This window comes from Arvicanthis niloticus, chromosome 4 (genome assembly GCF_011762505.2).
Source record: "Arvicanthis niloticus isolate mArvNil1 chromosome 4, mArvNil1.pat.X, whole genome shotgun sequence".
NCBI lineage: Eukaryota > Metazoa > Chordata > Mammalia > Rodentia > Muridae > Arvicanthis > Arvicanthis niloticus.
The window spans coordinates 111,392,763-111,415,817 of record NC_047661.1 but is presented as its reverse complement, the minus strand read 5'-3'; the positions used below and the strand labels follow the sequence as shown (position 1 = coordinate 111,415,817).

The 23,055-nt window shown below is 37.3% G+C and overlaps 1 protein-coding gene across 1 annotated transcript in view; it reads right to left on the bottom strand.

The window, feature by feature from the left end:
- Positions 1-22,771, bottom strand: part of Tacr3 (tachykinin receptor 3) — an 89,361-nt gene extending 66,590 nt beyond the window's left edge. Inside the window, exon 1 of the mRNA XM_034501467.2 lies at positions 21,805-22,771. Within this exon, the coding sequence (XP_034357358.1) occupies positions 21,805-22,307 (503 nt within the window). The 5' untranslated portion in view covers positions 22,308-22,771. The remainder of the gene's footprint in view (positions 1-21,804) is intronic.
- Between the last annotated feature and the right edge of the window lie 284 nt (positions 22,772-23,055).

Below are 23,055 nucleotides of genomic sequence, written 5' to 3'. Positions count from 1 at the left end.
TGAAACTCTAAAAGTTTAATGATTATCTAAAGGATTTGTATATTTAGAAAATGCTCAATCAACAAATGTCCACACAATTAGAGTTGTTACCCCATATCTAACCTTTTGAAAGAAGTTGCTACCCCGGATAGCTTTGGACCCACCCATGGTTTTCCATGGCTAGTAGCCTTCTCCTTTTCCTCCTCTTCCTCCTTTTCTCCCCTCTCCTTCTTTATCTCTCTTCCCCTTTCTGTCTTTCTCCCTCCCCTTCCTCTCTTCTCCCAGCTCCACCTCCTCTTCTACAGCCTAATCACTGAGCTCTACTGTGAATACAATGTAGCAGAATAAATATCCTGCTACATCCAAGTATCTCTCTCTTTCCAGGAGGGAGGATGCATGGATCAAACACAGCCCACAAGCACCCTTGAGTAAGCTGTTCATCATTGCTGACCAACCCTTTTGTGCCTTTGTGGATAAAACGGAGGCTGCTGTGACAGAGAGGCAGTGAGTCCATGAGCAATTAGAAAATTCTACTGTATTTTCAATTCTTCTATAATACAGAATATTGAGACATTCATGTTAAAATTGGAAAATATATTGATTCTATTGTGAATCAAGTATGTAAAGCTGTTTGGGTTGCATGATAAATGTTGCCTACTGTAATACACATCCCTTCATGATCATCCACTGGACGGTTTCTAAATAAACTTAAAGAACATATCTCTTGGTATCACTAGTTGAGATCACTAGTCGAGCATGCAGTCACTGATATATACACAATAGCATTTCATTTGCTTTGTTTTTTTTTTTTAAATCAGTGAAGCTAAGAGTGGAACTCTGATTAGGCCAATTTCTCAGTTCACAGTTGATTTATTAACAGATTCTATTACCTGAAATTATTGATGAGAGATATAGATTTCCCAGCTTTGTTTTTCTCACCATGTGAGGACCTTTTTTTTTAAAACTGTCTAGGAAACGATCAAATAACTATCTCATTTGTATTGTCACTTACTGTTAATAGAGCTATTAGGAGGTTGACAATTATTCCGTATAGCCACCTGCTTAAGACCATAGTCTGAAAACTTGTAACAAGATTTTAATTTGTTGGTAGTTTTCATAGTTTCCCTCTCTAGTCTGCTTTCTCTCTTTTTCAGATGGTTTTATTTAATTGATTGTGTTTCTTGCTATGCTTGCCTTCTAAAATTATTGTACACAAGAAGTTTCTCCTGTTTTGTTTGCATTTCAAATTGATTGCATGTGGTATTTAAAAATTAACTCACCAAACTGAGGATGAAACAATCCTAAAACACAAGAAAAAGTTCACATTACATATACTGTTTTATGCCCTTTCCTGTCAACATTTATTTTCCTACACACTGAGGGATCATTTATTTACTAATATTATCAAATTTATTCAAAATATTATTTACCTCTGTTCTAAATATACCAGTGGAAACTTTATTACACATATTCATTTTGTAAAGTCATGAATGCTGACATGAATGCAATTCTGAGATGCATTTGCTATTCCCAAAATTTCATACATCATAGTGTACCTGCTCACATAGTAGATGGGGAAAGGTAACTATCCACATGTCTACATGAGGCTGTTGACAGGTAAACTTGGTAAAATTCTATTAGTATTTTCTCTCTCTCTCTCTTCTCTCTCTCTCTCTCTCTTCTTCTCTCTCTCTCTGTGTGTGTGTGTGTGCATGTGTTTGTGTATGTACACATGCATATATGGCATGGGGATCAAACTTAGAACATTGATAGATAAGCAATCGTCTGCTGATCTACATCCCCAGACCATAAAGGTTTTTAATCAGCAGAAGGATTACACTACAAGACAAGAGTAAAAAGTATAGTTTGGGAAATATATAAGCTAGTAACATGGTCAAATATAATGCACTGAACACTGTTGTATATTCCATAATTTTATAAGACTGAAATCTTAGATAATTTCTTTATCTCAGAAACACATTATTAATGTGATGCACTAGGAATATTCAACTTTTTATAGTCTTATAAAGTTACCATATGACCACATTTCATGCAATTAGAGTTTAATTACATTCAATTGGCTGTAAGGTCATGAGAAACTCAAGAGATTGTCCCATAATCCTCTGCCATTCCTCTCTCTAAATAGAATGTCAACAGTGCACAACCTCAATCTCGGTGCCTCTTCCAAGTAGTCACTGCTATTTTGATGAAAATGACAACTGTGATTTTTGGATGATCATTCTACAATACAGGAAAATCTCTTAGCTTGGGAGTTTTATAAAACTCTGCTATCACCCAGTTGATATGCAACACACTGTCACTCACTCAACAATTTATAACTCACTTTTATGTGATGTGCAACAATCTGTCAGTAAGTCAATGGTTTAAACAACACAAATTCAATAAGGTACAACTTCTACGATTCAGAAATCTGTTGACAACGTCACTGTTTCTTCTACTTAGAGCTGATAAGCTTTGTAAGCACATAAGCTTACATAAGCTTTATAAGGTATGTAAGCACATTTGCATCTGAGATGCAAACCACCTACATCTACCCTTCCTGTGGCCCAAGTCGCACACAAACTTGTTTCTTTAAAGTCATCAATAGAATAAAGGCAACTGCTATGAATATCTGCTAGTGAGACATGAGTTATAAGATTAGATAACTATCACTATAACATCTTATAGTATTTGCTACATCTTGTTTGATAGATGCAAATCAGGGAACGATCACTTAGGAGGATGTAAGTTTAAAGAGAATATGTCTGGGAGACAGAGATAATGAGAAACACCTCAAAGTCTCTCTGCCACAAAATGGGTCAAAGAATTCCCAAAGGAATCTAAACGAATATCTTGTTTTGAATCAGGTATGTAAAATCATAAAAACTAGCGAGACACCTAAAGTAACCTTTGATGAAAATCAGATCCAAATGCTTAGTATCAGAGAAAGAAAAAAAAAAACTTTATAAAGGCTACAAGGTTAAGAAGGTTGAAAACAGTAAGAGAAAAGTGAATTCAGCCAGAGGAAAAAAAGAAATCAAATGAGAGAAAAATCAATAAAGGTCCAACAAAACCACAGAATAAAATTGTGAATGTGAGAGCTGACTCCTTGGAAAAATACCGGAAGGTGATAATGTAATAATGGGAATTCTTCAAAGAGCAAGCGACCCATAAAATCCTGAAAATATAAATATCACTGTGGAGTTGTGTTCCAAAACATAAGAAAATGTTTGCAAGTATTTTCTGAGAAGAAATAGAGAAATTCCTTAATACTATAGATGCTCCCTGCAAACAAGGCCTGTGTTGGTCAAACATCTACCTATCCATCTAGGAGTGGATGGTTTCAATCTTGGACACTGAAAAATTTGAAGAAAATAACAGTAAGTGAGGCACAGTGTGACATAATTAAAAACTAGAGGCTCTACATGATTCATATAGAGGCTAATGTTAGCCTAATGCCAAAGGCAGATAAAGAGAGTAAAAAATGATGCTACAAACCAACATTTACTGAGGAACTAAACAGAAAGCCCTAATATAAATTCCAATTATTCATATGATTCTGTGTCTGTCTGTCTGTCTGTCTGTCTGTCTGTCTGTCTGTCCCGGTGTGTGTGTGTCTTTCTCTCTCCCTCTTCCTCCCCACCCCAACCTGACAGAGACACGTTCCATTAACAAACAGTATTTATTCTAGGAATTCAACTCGGCATGTGTCTATATATGTATTTGTGTGTTTCTTGGTGTCAATTCCAGAGTTATGAATGTGCTCGGTGTAAGTTATACAACTAAGCAAGACACCCAACTCCTCAAGACTTGCTTAATACTAATAATAAAATCAATTCAATTGGCAGTATTTGATAGACTTTCAGACACATAAAGACCTGCCTGCCTGAATACACAAAACCTATCTTTGCCCTTTCTTCTTCTTCTCTCTTTTATAGCCATGCTTTCCCAAACATTTTGGTCTTCTCATCATGCTTTAATTATTTTGGGCTTCCTTACTGCTTTTTCTAAAGCTTTCCTCCCCACTCCTCTGCCCCACCAATGTGGCTGCTTGTCCACGATGAGCTGACACCCATGTCCCTGAAATGTCATGGCTTTTTCCTTCTCACCTCCATCTCCCTCCGGACAGCAGCCAAGGTTTTACAGCTTGCCAACCCTGCAGCTTTTCTTTGAAGCCCCCATGAAATTGTCCTTGTGTTTCCACTTGAGTCTGCACAATATACATCTCAAAGAACTTCTGTACAGTTAACATTGCCATTCTGAAGCTGAAGGCTCGCTTTGCAGTTTATGCTTTCACTGTCAGTTAAGTTTTTTTATGAATTAAATTTGTTCTATTTAGGTAAATTCACACATGCATTAATGCTACCATGAACATTCACATGTAGTTTCATCTTTTATTGGTTATTTTATTTATTTACATTTCAGATGTTATCCCCCTTACTAGTTTCCCCTCTGCAAACCCTACCATCGCCCCTCCCCTTTGCCTCTATGAGGGTGCTTCCCCACCCACCCACCCACTCCCCACTCACTGCTCTAGCATCCCCCTATGCTGGGGCATCGAGCCTCCACAGGACCAATGGCCTCTCCTCCCAGTGATGTTAGATGCACCTTTGAAGTATATCTTTAATGAAAAGTGGAATCACCAGCTCTGTCATGGAACTGCCCTCCTCAGATGAGAGTACATGAGAGCTGTGCCACATCGAACCATAAGTGCCTGTTGCAGATATAGAACTTGTTTCTATTTCTGATTCTATTCTCTTCAGGGTCCTCTTTCCACATGAGGTCAGTGGAACTCACTGTTCCCAAATGAAAGTTATCAGCTCCAATCTTCATCTTTGATATGCTTCTAGGAGAATACAAAATCAAGACAGGCCAGATCTTCAACCTGATCATAGTCTTCTCCTCAAAGAAATCTAATAAATTGCACTTTGTAATAAAAGCAAACCAACCATGAAAAACCCCTCAAACCTAAAACTACATTAGATGTGTTAGATATAATCTTGAATCACAAGAACAAGGTCATGATCCTACAAACCCAGCAGGGCCTTTTATGCATCTATGACCTTTCCCTGTGTTAAGGATGGGTCCAGTAAGCATAACTGCTTGACAGTTCTTTATAATGGCTTCACACCCATAGTTCTTTTAGATTTTATTTGTGTGGGGGTTGGTTCTTTATGGCAACTTTTCTCTTCATCCTAGGCACATAAAAGTCCATCATAAATTCCCAGAATCCTTTGCACTAGTCAAAATATTAGGTGTTTTGTGACTAAGAGTATTTTTTTTTGGCTGTTTTATAAAAGCTACAATTAAGATCCATCATACTTATGAGAATAAGAAAAATCCATACAATTTACAAATGCATGACTCTCTTAAGCAAATCAGAGAGCTGAGATTACAGGCTAATTAAATTACAGTAGAGAAAAGACTTTCAAAAACCCCTCTAGATTATTAATTTCACCTTCAATAAAACATTGAGGAAGAAGAGAGAAAAAGGAGAGTGAAGGAGGGAGGGAAGCAAAGGAGAGACAGTGGGATTGGAGAGGGGAAGACAAACTGAGTAGGCAAGAAGGAATCAGTTACTTTTTAAAGATATATTGATTTCTATCTTATGTATATGAGTGTCCTGCCTTCATGTATTTATGTGCATGGTGTGTATGCCTGGTTCCTATATAGGTCAAGAAAAGCTAATAATCCTCTGGGGCTAGAGTTACAGATGGTTGTGAGTTACCATGTGGCTGATTGGGGACCCAACCTAGGTCCTCTGTAAGAGCAGCTGGTGCTCCTAACCACTGAACCATCTCTTAAAGTCTTGCAATGTTTCTACTAGTTTTATTCAGATGCTTAAGTGAGATCATGTTCCCATCAACAGAATGGATAGTTTGTGTCCAGCAAAAGCCTGTTAATATATGAAAGAACAGGAACGAATCTCACAAGCATTATGCTGAGTGAACAAAAGAGTCATATTCAAAAAGTTGAATCTTTTATGACTGAACTTTCATGGCATTAACATAACATTAAACAGTAAGGAAATAAGCCCAATTCTCACACAACTCTGCTTCTCTAAAAGGTAGATACTATTGTATGCAGTGTGCAAACAAGATGTGACCTTGAACCTGACTTAAACTATGAAACGTGACCCAGATAGAGGCCACCTCTATACTCTTCTTTACCTATGTCTATCATGTGGACAAAATGGTAGCTCAGGTTCAGCCAAGTGTGTGATGAGAAGCCTGGGCTCTATCTTGTTTTCAGCACTAGTCTTCAATAATACAAGAGCAGAAGTTGAGGATGAACATTTAGTAAATGTTTACAGCAATCTAGGCAATATTATGTCTGTCATTTCTAATTGTGATAGCTAATCTTTGTTGTGAGTTTGACTGTATCTAGAAACAATTTAAAATCCAAGCTGCTGGACAAACCTGAGAGGAAGTCATTTAATCAGAGCAGTTGAAGAAAGAGGACTCACCCTAAATCTGGTGTTAGTTTTTGCTACAGCCCAAATGAAAATAATACGGAAGAAGAAACTTGGTTTTTGCTTTGCTTGCCCTCATTCTTGCTGGCAAGTCTATCTATCCTGTTGCTATGGTATGTCTGTTTACCAATATTAGAAACTACTTTTTGGAATTCTAACACAGATTGGAGACCAACAGTTCTCCAAAGAATTCTCTACCTCTTCAGTGCCATATTGAGACTACTGAACTATCCAGTTTTGTAGACTGAACAACTATAAGATTCTTGGCCTCTCCAGTGTGAGCTTGCCATTGTTGAACTACCCCAGGTAGCATCTGTCAGCCAATCTAGTAAATCTTTTTTGATAGTGATATTAATTCTATTATACTTGTTCTTTTAGAGAACCCTTACTAATATACTACTAATAAAATATTTGACTTGTGTTCTATTAAAATTTAATTATCTTAATCTAAACTATTTGAATACATCAAGTGATTCAGAAAACATCTGATAAAGTTAAAAACAACACATTCAAAATACTGTCAGTGATGCAAATAAGTCCACAAAGTCTCTACCTAAAACTAATTAGTGAGTTCATCAAGGATCAATAAACAAAATAACAAGAATATTTATATATTAGCAATAAACTACTTCAAACAGAAACTTTATTATTTTACATGGTAAAAACTTTACACATAAATATAACAAAACAAAACAGGATCTATTTACTTGAGAAATAAAAACTATTGCCTTAAAAAGTCTTAAATATGAATGAAGAGAGATATTGTTTGGACTATTTAGGATGATAAATGTTAGTCTTCAAACTGACCTAACAGATTTAATGTGGTTATTATAAGGTAAGAGTTTGTTGTAACTACATGAGTTCATTCTAAAATTTTATATGAAAAGGCAAAAAGTTAGAACAGGAAATAAGTGCAAACAAGATTGAAGTAGAGTGAAATCACACTTTGAAATTTCAAGACCTAGTCTATGCTCAGTAATCAAGCCTGTGGGATTTGGTACACACAAAGATCAATGGAGCAAAATCAAGAGTCCATAAATAGACCTCCATAAATATGGCTCATTGATTGTCGACACAGGTGAAAAGGAGACAAAATGGACAAATGACAGTGACTTCATCAAGTATTTGAAACAATTGGGGATCAAAAACCACTTACCTTGATCTCAACCTTGTACATTATTGAAAAAAAAAACTATCTACTTGAAGTAAAACATAAAATATACACTGCCAGTGGAATTAAAAAATTTTTCACATAAAACAGAACTGAGAGAATTTACGCAAACATATCCACCTTAAACAAATGCTAAAAGGTGTTGTCAGGCTGAGAGAAAGTAACATCAAAGTTGTCTCAAATGCACATAAAATAAAAATTAAACTCATATAGACTAGTGGGTTGAAGTAAAAGAACAGAAAAAGAGAGTCCTCCCCTAGCTTTTTGAAATAATGAATTAAAATAAAAGAACCAGGCTAACTTCACTAATATCAGATAAGGTAAACATTAGGATGAGACAAAAATAAAGACTAGCTATGAAATGACTGAACGTGAGCTTTAAAGTGGTAGTGGGAGTGGAGTAGGCACACTCTCTTGGAGACAGAGTGGAGGGGAGAGAAGTGGGATGAGGAACTGTGAGAGGGCCAGCCAGGATGGGATTAATGACTGGACTGTAAAAAATAATATACATATATGAGTTTAAACATGGAATTTAAAATATCGTTTCAAAACAATACTTAAGATAAAAATTAACAAAGAGGAATGTATGCCTCATTTACTTAGGTCTACAAAGCACTGTTGACAGTAAGTAAAGAGGAGCTGGATGAACTGAAACACAAGAAATGAAGATGGGCAGGAATAAAAGTATTCCCAGGACAACATTAACATGTTGGCAGCCATGGCTTGGTATATGACTTGAAACTGAAAATGGACTCCCAGACAGAGTTATTAAATTAACAGGCTGGCAAGCCAAGGACAGGTAAGATTCTGCACGGGGGCCTTACCAACCTAAGACAGAAAGAAGTGCATTGCTTTTGATAATGCATATTCCACAATGGGCAAGGAAGGCATTCTTGTCAGAAAGACCAAGACAGGCTCAGTCTTGTTTATGAAATAAAAAAGGGGGGGGGGGAGGCAGAGAGCCTTTGGGGGCTGCTTGGCAGAAATCTGACATTGGCCAAGGACAAGGAAATAGGCTTCAGGCAGGAATCTGATATTAGGATAGAACAAAAAAGTAATTTTAGGCAGGAATCTAAATCTTAGGCTAGAACAAAGAAGTAACTTCAGGAAGGAATCTAAATATTAGGCTAGAACAAAGAAGTAGGCTTCAGGCATGAAAATGATGTTGGGCTAGGGCAGGGTAGTAGGTTCAGATATTTTGGTCATTCTGATAAGCCCTTAGAAACAGTGATCACAGGAGTGATCAACGGCCTTTGTTTATTGCATTGCTTGTTCTTTGATTATTTGTGTCTATTGTCTTGCTTGTTCCTTGACTATTTGTATCTACTGTATTGCTAGTTCCTTAACCTAGAACTGTCCTTAATACTTGTATGTAATTAAAATGGTATAAAAGCAGATTGAGAAACAATAAAAAGAAATAAAAATAAAAATAAAGAAATTAAGATGAACTGGTAGGCTCAATATTCTTCGATTGACATTGCCCTCCAAATCAGAACATGCAACACTATCCTTATAAACCCTCCCCCCCAATCCAATTCTTTAACAGAAACTCACCCTAAAATCATATAGGAATTCAAAGTTTTCAGAAGTAAAAACAACTTTAAAAATCAAGAAACTATTAGAAGAATTAAATCCTGTAAAAAGAGCATATGATTCAGAGTGTGGTAGTGTAGATGGATGGCCCAGAAAAAAAAAAAGCCTACATTTTGCTCAACTTTCAGTTGAGCAAGGCCCAGAGATGTTCAAAGAAGTTCTCCTTATAATTCCTCATAATTAGGAAACCATAAGTGGCCCACAGAGAGTAGACAACTACACAATGGAATACAATAGAGAAAAATATTTGAACAGCTCTGTGAACTCTCCAGTCCATTAGATAATACCAGAGATGCTCTGGTGAGCAAAAGTACCCCAGTCTCAAAGATCACATACTGAGTGCTTATGTTAATATGACCTTTTCACAGAAAGACCAAGCAATGGAGAATGGATTAGTTACTGCCAGAGTTTAAAAGAGGTTGAGGGTGAATACAAAGTGGCTGGAAGTTGTTCTTTGATGACAAAAATATTCTATGAAATGATGGTGTTGATGAGGTTATTTGTGTATTAAGAGGTTATTTGTGTATTAAGAAGCCTAGATTTTTACATCAATCATAACAAAATTTAAGTGGATTATTTTTGGTGGGGATGGATTAGACAGTGGCTTATATAGCAAAGGATGTCTTCAAACTCACAGCCTTGCTGGCCATGCTAAATCATGGTCTTCCTACCTCAACATCCAAATTTATGAGATTAAAAAGTATAAGCTATTAGGTCAGGTAAATTTAGTGGATTTAAATTAAAATAAAATAAAATTTTATAATGTGAAGGTACATGACACCTCAAAAAATATACTAAGCAAACTGAGGAATAAAATGAATAAAAATCCCTGATTAGCAGCCAACAGAAGCAGAAAGCAAGATAATAAAACATGAAAAGGATTGGACATAATGAGCAAGTTTATTATGAAAGGATAATGATGGTGATGATCATGGTAGTGGTGATGGTGATGTTGATGGTGGTGGTGGTGATGACATGTGTGTGAACAATTCTGTTCATTTTAAATGCCATGTTGTGTATTGAGTAAGAAGTTTTCCTTAATTCTTTAACCTGTTTTTCTCTTAAAAATTTATAAACCAACAGTTGAACCATTACTATAATAAAAAGAAGTGGAAAATAGGACACAATATGTCACTACTTATTTTAATGGCACAATTTTAGAAGAAGCACATAGGAGGATACACATAGTCAGCCACTGCTGCAAGGGTCATTTGTAAAGGCAAAACCAGTGTCATTGCTTGATCTACTAAAGTAAACTGGAGACATGATGAGTGAAAACAAACATGTGAACTTTCAGTTTCTTATAAGTTTGTAGAAAAATAATCTACTGCCTATGTAAAGTTACAGTCACCATCACCATTAAAGATATACTTTTGAAATAAAGAAATGCATACGTAAGAAAATAAAACTCCTCTCAGTTACACATACATTCAACATAGACCCTGAGTAATGTCTAGACTAGAAATCTAGGCAGGTCAGTTAGACCAATTTTCCTGCCTCCCTGTCAGTCACCATGTCTATCAACTTCCTGGAACCCACACAGTGTCAAATCCAATTCAGAATTCTAGAATCACCTACAGAATCCAGGGAGATACCTTCAAACTTCTGAAGATCAAAGAAGAGTCTAAGTCCACAGAACTTTTATACTAGGCTGGGAATTGTATTCATGCTTAAAATTCCACACTCCTTTGTCAAAAATGTCCTGAACAATCTAGGGTATGTGGGAACATCTCAGCATCATAAAGGCAACATATAACAAACTAGAAGGCAGCATCATGTAAAATGGAGGAAAATTCAAAGCATTTCTATAAAAACGAGAGACTAGACTAAGATTCTACTCTTTCAATTCCTGTTCAATGAGTGCTTGATGCTGTACCTGGAGAAATAAGATACATGAACTGGGTGAAAGGAAATCAAATAGGAAAAAAAGTCAATTATCCTTATTTGTGGAGCATTTAGTTCTTGATATAAGTGCTTCTAAAGACTCCAGAAAACCCCCTCAGCTGATAAATCCTTTCACCAAGGTAGCAGAATACAAAATTAGCACACAAAATCAGTAGTCTTCCTATATGCAGATGGCAAACATATCAAGTGGTAAATCAGAGAAATAATCCCTTTCACAGAACTCTCAAAAATATATTGGAACAATTCTAAGGGAGTGAAAGACTTACATAAGGAAAAGCTTAAAACACTAAAGAAAGAAATTGAACAAGATACTAGAAGATGGAAAGACCCCTTAAGCTTGTGGATTAGTAAGATTAAAATTATGAAAATGGTTACTCTACAATACCCAATCTACATATTTCAGTGCAATATCATCGAAACTACAAAGCAGTTTTTCACAGAAATTAAAATAATGCTTTTACATTGAATTGGAAAACAAAAGAGATATTTAAAACATCCCTGAAATAGAAGAAACTGTTGAAGTATCACCGTGATCTCTGATTCTAAGTTATGCTACAGAGGTGTCATAGTAGAAACAGCATGGTACAGACACATTGGTTATAGAACCTATGACCACCTGACTTTTGACAAAGAATCCAACACATATAGGGGAAAAGAGAACGTCAACAAATGGTGTTGTTCAAATTGATTAGGTATATGTAGAAGAATAAGAACAGGTTCGTATCTATCATCTATACAGAACTTAGATCAAGGACAGTAATGTAAGAACTGATGCCCTTTATTTGATAAAGGAGAAAGTAGGGGATACATTTGAATATATAGGCACAGGAATGAAATTTCTGCATAGAATCCTGGTAGCCAGGTATTAAGAAAACAATTGACAAGTAGGTCCATATGAAACCAAAATACCTCTGTACATCAAATGACACCATCATTCAAAAGAAGAAGTAGACTACATAATGGAAACATATCTTTTTTAGCTATAAATATGGAAGATGGTCATATCCCTAGCTATACAAAACTAAACATCAAGGAAATAAATGACAAATAATAAATTTAAAAAAAAACAACAATAAAAATGGCATACATCTAAACAGAGTTCTCAAATGATGAAACTCAGATAGATGAGAGACATTTAAACGCCAACCAATCCAACACCCAACTGACAAACCAAACAAACAACACATGACAGAAGATGCTCATGCAGATGTTGTTGGCACAAATGTGTGGAAAGGAAAGCTTTTATTGGTGATGGGGGATGTACACTGGTACAACCACTATGAAAATGAAAATGAAAATGATGGTTCCTGAAGACACTGGGAACACATCTCAGTTACACCACAGTGCTGGTAGGTTTTATGTCAACTCAACAGATGCTAGAGTCATTTTTGAAGAGGGAACCTCAGTTGAGAAGATGTCTTCATCAGTGGGTAATTCTGTAGGGCATATTCTTGATTAATGATTGCTGTGGGAGGCACCAGCCCACTGTGAGTGTTGCCACGCCTGGACTGGGTGGTCTTAGATGTTTTTAAAAAAATGGGTTGAAGAAGCCAGTAAGAAGGACTTTCTGTGGTCACTGTTTCAGTTCTTGCCTCTAGGTCCCTGCCTTGAAATTTTATCCTAACTGCTCTGATGATAGAATACAACCTGTGAGATGAAGTAAACACTTTCCTCATCAAGTTGCTTTTGGTTATGATGTTTAATCACAGCAGCTATGATGTTTAAACTGCAGCTAAGACAGTAGTACTATGGGGAATACACCCTAAGGAAGGCATACATTATTGCAGAGATACTTGCTTTTCCACATACAGTGTTGATAAATTCCCAGTAGTGAAGAAATAGAAACAGCCTAGATGTCAGTATCCTGATGAATGAATGGTTTCAATGTGCCACATTTACATAATGCAGTCTTATTCATCTATTAAAAATGAGATTATGAAATTCACAGAGAAATGGTGCTAGAAATAATCATTTCAAGTGAAACATTTCAGACAAAAAGAGACAAATATCCCATGTTTTCTCTCATTTGTGGAAATAGCTTTGAATTTTCATTTGGAATGCCCATAGACATCAAGAAATTAGTAAAGGACCACAGGGGGTCGTCTTTTTTTTTTTTTTTTTTTTTTTTGGTTTTGGTTTTTTTGAGACAGGGTTTCTCTGTATAGCCCAGGCTATCCTGGAACTCACTCTGTAGACCAGGTTGGCCTCGAACTCAGAAATCCGCCTGCCTCTGCCTCCCAAGTGCTGGGATTAAAGGTGTGTGCCACCACTGCCCGGCTGGGGGGTTGTCTTAAGAACAAGGAAGTATAACACAGTTGTACAAAGGGCTAAAAGCAATGGAACAGGAGAGTTAAATTGGGATGAAATAGGAAGAAAAATATAGGAAGGTGTAATTAACACTAAAGGCCTTTTGAAAAAGCCATATAGGGCTGTAAAGATTGCTAAGTGGTTAAGAGCACTTGCTTCTTTCCCTGAGTGCCCAAATTTGATTCCTATTACCCATGTCAGGCAGCCTACAATCTTCTGTAACTCCAACAACAGGAGATTCAGGGGATTTGACATTTCTGGCCTCACATGCACCTATCTATATGCAGACACATATTTGCACAAATGATTAGAAATAATAAAAATAAATCTTTTAAAGATTTATTTAATCTTTTAAAAATTTATTTAATAAATATTTTAAAAGAGTCACATGGAAACCACCTAATGCAGTAGAAACTTCCTGAGATATATGTGATCTATCTATCTATCTATCTATCTATCTATCTATCTATCTATCTATCTATCTCCACACATAAACACACACACACACACACACACACACACACACACACACACACACACACACACGATATCCTCTCATACAATGGGAGGTTAATAGCCTAAACAGAAATGCATACTAGCAAATAAAAACCATGGTACCAGAAATGAATTATTTATTTTTGAATTTTTGGCCAGTTGGGTCCAATATACCCGCAATTATTACAGGCTATTGCCAGTACTCTTGGTTATCTTCCAGAACCTGGTGATAAGACCTTATTGCTGAAGATACTACATACTCAAGTCACAGAAGAGATCATTTGGTATTTAGTTGGATGCTTAATCCCTACTCAGTATCTTTCATAGTCCTTGCAAGTGCAAGCTTGCCACCAGAGAATGAGTATGATCATCAATCTCATCTGGCTACAAACATTGGTAGCTACAGCTGGCCATTAAGGCATGGCACTGGTGTGAGAGTAAATGAATGTTCTAGGAATAACTAATTACTTTGTAACTGTTGCCCAATCCATGAGATAGATCCTCTAGAGAGCATTGTTTAAGAAGTCAATAACTTGTAGCTAGATAGGCAAGAGGTACTATGGGAGAATGTATTACTATTATTCTGTTAAAAGCACATTGTATTAAAATGATTCCTAATGACTCTTGTTATACCCATAGATCAGAGTATCTCTCAAGCATCATCACAGAAGCTTTTTGCAGTAGATGACAATTAAAATAGGCCATTAACTGGTGAACATGTAAAGAATAAAGTTGTGAGGTACTTAGCCCTAAATGGGACATACCTATCACACATTTCCTGAAAAGCTCAGGGAGTTTAGAGAAAGATAGGGGGAGAGTATAAGAGCCAGAGTATATATTTTATTATATATAAATTTGTATATAATTTCAAAGAAACTGTTTCTGTGCATAATAGGGCAGTAGCACAGATCAACTCATGACAATTTTGATTGTATAAATACTGTCTGTGCAAGCTCAAGCCAGGCAAAATCCCAGCATGGAGGGGGAGAAATGGACATAGAATCTTACCCCCATCTAAGGAGCTACTGGCATTTGGTAATTGCTAGGGAAAGTAAAATCAATTTTACTTTTTAAAAATCAGATTTCTTATGTATTTTTAAAATTTTTATAAATTTTAAGAGAATTTTATACAATATTTTTTTTTATCATATTCACTTTCTCTCTCCCAACTCTTCTGAGATTCAACTCCCTTACCTTCCCAATGTTGGTCATTCTTGCTTCCATTATGGCTGATTTGTGATGCTCAAATACTCTTGGATGTGTGACTGTCTACATTTAGAATGTAGTTGACTTATTTTGAAGACTACACTCTTAGAGAAAGCCAGTTATTTCCCAGCAGTGAACAGTTGCCAATAGCTGACTGTCTATAGAGGGAACCTGTGCCCAACTCTATCCTTGCTTGAACTTGTCTGTCTGTGCTTAATGGGTCTTGTGCTTTGAGATCATGTGTGCAGCTGCCCTACTATGTCCAGAAGACTGTAGATGTTTATAGTCATCTACCATCTCTGGCTCTTATGTTCTATTTCCTCTTTTGCAGTGATCTCTGAGCCTTTGGAGGAGGGGCACAGAATATATTTTCCCTGTAGGGCTGAACACTTTACGGTATCTGATTCTTTGCACATTGGACAATTGTAGGTTTCTATGTTGATAAGTTTTCTTTATGATATGATCCCTGGTATATGCTCACCACACCCCAGGACAGGTCTCACTCTTAAGAATAATAAAGCAACCTAAACTGGATTGCATACCCAAAACAAGGAAAACTCAAATGTGGCTAGATATGGAGATGAAAATGCCCACTTCTCTGATTTCATCAGTGCAGTATTAGTGTCCAGGCCAGTAGAAGAAAATTCTGTCACAAGGAACATACACATACATACACATGCATAAATACACCCAGAGCACCCCACTACACACACCACAAATACACAATTAGTTTTTCACTATGAATGTTACTCTTAACAATGAGCAAGTTACAATACTACAGTGGGAAAGTGGATTTATCAGGACGGCAGTTGGGGACCAGAGTGAAGAAGATTTGGAAAGCTTTGGCCATGTCTGACAGCTTTGATTTTTTTCTACTTGTCACGTTGTGTTCAAACTGAAGGCAAAACAAATACTTGTAGAGGAAACAGTATTTTATCCCTCTTTTAATTTGCCCTTGGGTCAGATGAGATCACCCAGAAACTGCAAGTACTCCAGGCACTTTTCACTGAGTTCTGGTTGGTTCTATGCCTTTTTCACCAAGATAAACCTCTAGGTAAAAAAACCTATAGAGAGCAAACTCTCTATCAATGATGGTTTTGGTTTAAATTGCTTTCCCTTTGACTCATACCATGCATTCCTCAAAACCAAGAATCGAGACTCTTCAGCACTTAATGAACATGTACATGTGCACTGCATGTACAGACAATGTCAGCCATGTTAGTAATTTGTTTACTTTTGTATATGGCTATCAAAAAACTTAGGCTGTTAGAACATCAAAAAATCCTCAAATATGAGGCCAAGCAACAGAAGAATATTTGATAGTGAAGTTTTCCAAGGGATTAGGACCCCTGATAGCCAGTGTTACATTATCCTAATCTTACTTTATGTTTGTATAGAGATAGAAGAGACAAATATATATGTATGTATACACACATTATTTTTTTTCTCACTCAATTTTTAACTAATTTTAATTTATCTATATGTATTTTCATTGTATCCTTGTGCAATGTATAATCTTAAGAAAACTAGTTATAGATAATGAACAAAAAAAACCCATTTTGTTCCAAAGTAATAAATGTAAGCCCAGGTTTGAATGGGATAACTTGTGCACAAACAACAAAATAAAGAGAGAAATGAAACAGATTCATTATTTGAAACTGAAGAGCCTAAAATTCAGTTGTGACATGCAGGTGGAGTTTTGGAAACTCAGTCAGGGAGGAAGGAAGGGGCCAATGAACTGGAAACTGAGGTGAGACCTGCAGGCAGATACCCTTGGATGAGCCCTGAGGAATGGTCTGGAAGGCCAGAGAACTGACATGCTTGCTGGGATTCATCGTATCATCACTCGTTGACTAGAAATAGGGAAAGAAAAGAGGTTTGAATGGCGAAATGAGCAAATGGCTGATAAGAAAACAAAAAATTTTGAATCTAAGCAATGGATAGGATTGGTGATTGTTAGATTTACTTATTTATTTTTTTTGGGGGGGGGTGATGTTCTATTTCTCTCTTTTTGTTTTACCTTGGGGTTATATTGGTATAACGTGTTATATATTAAGGAGCTGTTTTGAAAGCTGTGCCCACTGGAGTGCAGGATCTCTACTAGTGCTTCAGAAGTACCCGTTCACTGCAGAGTAGCTGGAGGCACATGTTAGCTTCTGTTGGTAGTGTAATCATGGCACAAACTCAAGTTCTCTTAGTACATAACAAATCCCCGAATGTAGCTTAGATGCGCTGACCTTACATATTAATCTAATGAATTAATATGCATTAACTGCTTTGTTACGTACTCACGGTTAATTTTATAAGAATTTGAAATGATGGCTTGGTGAGATGGTTCGACAGTTGAGTGCTTACTGAGTTAAATTCCCAGACCTCAGGGATTCGGTTTCAATGTCTCTGGTCTTTGTGGGCACCTGCATGTCTGTGTGCACATGTGTTTTACACACACACACAGACACACACACAGACACACACACACACACACATTAAAATAAATGTTAAAAAATTTGGCACGGCAACAGAACTTTTACCATTAGCCATTATAGACCCATAATTTCTATACACAAAAAGGCCTTTTTAAAGCCCTTATAAAAGAACTACAGGAGAACCCAAGGTTCATGATATTTCCTGAAAGTAATATTATGTAAAACATAGCTTTATTACCATTTTGTAAGTAATTAGATGCTATTAAGTGGTTTATCTTATGTCGACTTTATCAAATTCATCTTATGAACTAAATAATGTGTCACATGTTATTGGAATAACAGTTACAGTGATAAGTAACTGTTACTGCAGAGAGTTTGGCTTTCCCAGAGAGTAGTGTAAAAGTGGCTCAGGGCTCTCTATTCAGAGAGATAAAAAGATTTCTAGAAACATCTACAAAAAGCATTAAACCTATATTTCTAACAATAATGTAAAATTTATCATACCCTTAGAGTCAGTTTTGAGATCAGCTCTTCACTGCTGTCCAATATTGCCATTTGTTGAATCCATTTTCAAAGCCCTCCATAAACACTTCACAAATACTTTGCACAACTTAGCTTTATGAAACAGTACAACAGAAGATAGCAAATAGGTTGATTTTTAAAACTTATTTGGATAAATAATATTTTTTGGTTCATTTAAGTATTCCTTTCAATAATTATGAATTTTGGCTACCTCTGAGTCTAAATAACATAAACTATTTTTTTGCTCTGACTTTGTTTTTGGACAGTTACATAAACTATATGAAATCATCTCCTTTAGGTTTCCCAGGAAGAAACAGTGAATTCAATTTTATAAAGTTGTTTTCATATTCAGATCAAATAAGATCACGAATGCTGAGGTAATCTTTTACTATGTTAATAAAAATTTCTGAAATTTCTAATTTAATTCCAAAATACATGGCTAGAAAAGGGAAGAAAATATTTACTGCGTATAACTTCCCTAAATTAAGTGCTGTATGCCATAAATGAGCAGAAATCAAAATTTATTGCATTAACTGTTCTATTAATAATTTTCTACCTCCTACTAAACACAGGTAACAAAAACTTGTTATGTGTTTTCATGCAATGCTCAGGGTATATAAAATGCTAGATTCCAACAGTCCTCTAAAGGTAATCTTAGTCTACCTAATTCCGGGTTTCACAGGTAACCAGGCACAATAGCATAGAGGCTCAGAGGAGCATAGCCCTGATCAGACTGAAAAGGTTTGAATCTTGGCTCCTCACTCGATCTTGGAAAGGTTTGACATTTTTAAAGACAAGTGTTATAGCCAAATGGTTCATTTGTTTGCTTGTTTGTTTGTTTTGTTTTGCTGTTTTCCAGAAAGGCAATTTGGAGAGAACGATGAAGAGTAACTCAGATTGGTAGAGGAAGTTATTCTACCTTGTGTTTGGGGTCTGGGTATCAAGACGGCAATGATGATAGAGAAGTGGCCTTTCAGGCACCAAAACAGGCTTTCTGGGACTGCTAATAATGTTGTGTATGTGCCACATGTCAGTAGAAAACTAACACCTCTGATGACACATTCAAGTTTTTGGTGGAGTTATTTACAGAGTGGAAAAAATAAATCAATTCATTTCAAAGATACACAACGTTTTATCAAATAAATATGTGACCATTACTGCCTGTTGCTTATTAAGGGAACAGCCCTTTTCAAGTCTGAGTTTTATAATTGCTGCAGAAGGCTTGCGAACACTTGCTGCAGTTGATGGAAGGCCATATGCCTAAATCAAAATGTATTCTCCTTCCGTACTCGGGAGATCTTTTAATTTAGGTAAAGAAACAGATTAAAGTGAATGTGCTTTCCAATCAGAACAGGATCACATCAGCCAGTTTATATTATATAAGGAATGCTGACTGTCATTTCCAAAAGTATTGATCCCCATACCCAGCTATCCTGGCATGCATGAAGCTGACGGCCACAGGTTGGACATATCCTTTATGAATGGGAACATTTTGCATATTATTTAATTTATAGTTATTTTAATAAAGCATTAATTATACAGGAAACTATACACTCTGGGGAAATACATTGTTAGCAATGATGTCAGCTATACGTAGCAGTACGTCCAGGAAACCATAACCAGAGAAGCCATCTTATTTTGCAAACTAAGCTTGCAAAGTTTATCTTATGATAAGGCTGCAAACGCTACAGCGTCCGCTCCTAGTCTGTGTTTGATAAGATACCATCATCGAAAGGATCCATGGAGTGGCAAAAAAGGAATCTTTCTAGCTGTTGTACTCTTTGATCTAACAATTATCTCAGATAGGGATTTTTTTCCCACACACATAGTCTTTAAGTCATTTGTCTGCTCAGATTAGAGTATTCTTTTGAATAACAGTTTAAGCAAAAGAGATCAGCAGTACACAAACTGAGCTCCCTTCAACCTCACAGCAAAATGTGTGCTGTGGGAATTTTATTTAGGTTTAGTTTTATGATGTTTTCTATGAAATAAGTGAAGAAGAATAAGTAATAAATCCATAATATTTCCAAGTACTCAACAAAATGCAGTAGCCCTGCATTATCAGTTAAGATAACCCCAAAGCTACATCTGAAGTGTTGCCCAGAAAAAACTAGAGAAATAGTTTCCTCCTCAGAAGCCAATTTTACAGACACTAGAATTTCCATCAAACGGTATGTCGCCTCATTAGGACTGATTATTTTATGACATCATATACTAACACCTCTTTTTCCCATCACAACAATAAACACTCACATACGAGAAATCTGTTTAAAAAGAACAAATCAGAATGGATGATCTGCAAACCTCAGGGAACATTTGCTCTGTCTCTGTGGGGCAAGGTTTAAGGGGAATTTCACTTTCCTAAACTTCAGGCTGCTTTTGTTCAGTCTTGACCTCCAAGTTTATCCCCAGCAGAGATGTGAAGATGATCAGTGCTAGAGGGGAAAGGGATGACATGGTATTGGAGACCTTTAAAAAGTGTTTATTTTTATGTTTGTTTATCCTAGTTAGAGACATATGTTGCTTCTTTGGGTTAGCATTGTGGGCCTGGCATGTGAACTCTTTCTATAGCTTAATGCAATTAAAACCTCTTTGTTCAATATTTCAAAAAAAAAAAAAAAGAGCAAGTTTTTACCTCATAATGATAGGTGAGTGTAGGAATAATTAATATTTATTTAGTCCTTTAACTTTATAGTAACTTCATTAATATAAAAAAGCAATCTTTTCACAGAATCTTGAGACTGCTAAAACAGGCGTTAAGCCCCTTGCAAATGTCAATCACTAAGGTGAATGCAGAATTACCTGGCTATGTCCTGTTCATCTTTATCATAATATTGAATTTAAAGGTAACCATTTTTCACTGACAGATAAGGGCTCACAAGTCTTTCAACAAACATGTACATTTCTTAGTGTTCTATGAGAGAAAGCAAATGCATGGAGAATTTGTAAAAGCTTGAATATAATAACAAATATCTTAGATTCAGTAAGCTTTTAATTCCTTAAGCGTTTCAGAATTTCCACCTTAGGTGAGAAACATACCGTTGTGTGTGTGTGTATGTGATATATATATATATATATATATATATATATATATATATATATATATGCGTGTACATATATATGAGTTTGTAATCACTTATTCTGTGGGTGTAATGTTTTATTCTGAAAAGTTCAGCTACATGCTTTCAGGCACAAGGGTCTTCCTTGAGTCACTAGACTTTAATTCTAGTCAAGAAAGAAATGGAAACTGACAAGACTTTTAACAAGCGTATTGCCTCTGTTGGACCCTGACAGGGATGGCAGGAGAGAGCTGGCTTTGGATCAGCTTTAGAGAGCAGAGACTGACCAGGACTCCAAAGAGAAGGGGAGTAGGTGGGTGGCCCTTTGTATGTTTCTTAGCCAGCATGGTGACTAAACAACAGAGAAAAAGAAGGCAAAACCAATTTTCCTCGGAGCACAAATGGTAACAGTAGTTCAGTCATTCCAGTTGATTGTCTACTTGGAATGATGGATTTTCACAGCACTCATTTGCCATCTGCTGTCCCTTCAGATGCCCAATGCCAGGGAGTCAGAGCTGGAGTGAGAGAGATCTTGTGAACAGAAATTGGTTCACAGTTCCTACACCATTAAAATCCCATTGGGTCGTCATTTGTTTTATAGTGGTACCGACTACTTGCTCCATTTTATTCTCCTCCCCGTACCTCACCCTTCATCCCCCGACGCCTTACCTGTCCACTGCAATGGCTGTCATAGAGTAGATGCTGGCAAACACCGCTGTGATGGGAAAGAAGTTCTGGAAGCGGCAGTAGTTGGCGCCAAAGTACCACTCGCTGTGAAGACCATAGATGAAATTGACCAAGGTGTTGAAGGCAGCCACGGAGGCGTCAGAGAAAGCCAGGTTTACCAGGAAATAGTTGGTGACCGTTCTCATGCGCTTGTGGGCTAGGATGATCCAGATAACGATGAGGTTTCCGAAGACTGCCACGGCCACCACCAAGCCATAGGCCAGCGACCAGAGCGCAATCCGCCAGGACGGCTGTACGAACTGGTTCGTCAGGTTGGCCCGGACCTGGGAAGGTGCCTGGGATGGCGCTGGCAATCCCAGCGCGGAAGAGAAGTTGCCAGCTTGGAGCGCAAGCCACTCAGTGAGCCCCAGCGCGGCGCTCAGATTCCCTGTGTGGGTCCCCAGTCCTACCGTCCCGTCGGTCCAGTTTTCTGAGGCCATGGCCATAGTCTGCAGCCTGGGACCTGCCACACTCTGGCGGCCAGCAGGAGCCGGCTCTCTTGAAGTTCTTCACCCCCTGGGCACGTTGTTTTTGGGTACCACCTTGGTAACCGGCAGTTATGGTACCGCCCCCTGCGATGCTGTGATGGGGCAAAGGCTGCAGAGCTGGAGCCTCACTTACTCCTGGGAGTTTTCGGCTCTGCTGGGAGGAAAGAACCAGAGACTCTCCTTGCTTGGGTCCTACCTAGGAGGAGCTCCCAGGCAGCAGCGGGAGAGCTGAGATCTGCGCTGAAGGCGCGCTTTATAGTCTCCAGGAGTCCCCAGCTTCAGTGACGTTGCCGGTCGCAAGGCTGACGGAACACCTCCTCCCCTGCTCCCCACCCCGCAAGCTCCTGGTCTTCGCTTCTCTAGCCCACACTCTGGGTTTCATGCCTTCTCTGCTCCTCTCCTGGCAGCTGCCAGCTGATGGCACAGGGAAGATGTGCTTTCTCCCTGGAATCCCAGTCTGTCCAATACAGTCTTCCCTCTTTTAACTTTAGGGCTTTGCTGTTAGTTTTACAGTAAGATCTATTCTCCTGAAACAACTGACTGTTCACTAGTGAGTAGAAGGCAAGATGACAGGTGAATTTCGGGACAGTGTATAGGGATGCCTTTGCTGACTATACTTCTGTGTCTCTGGCTTTGGGATTTAATTCAATATTTGGACCCTGTTTTTATTCCCGGTCGGAGATTCCTTTTCTTGTTCCTACTTTCA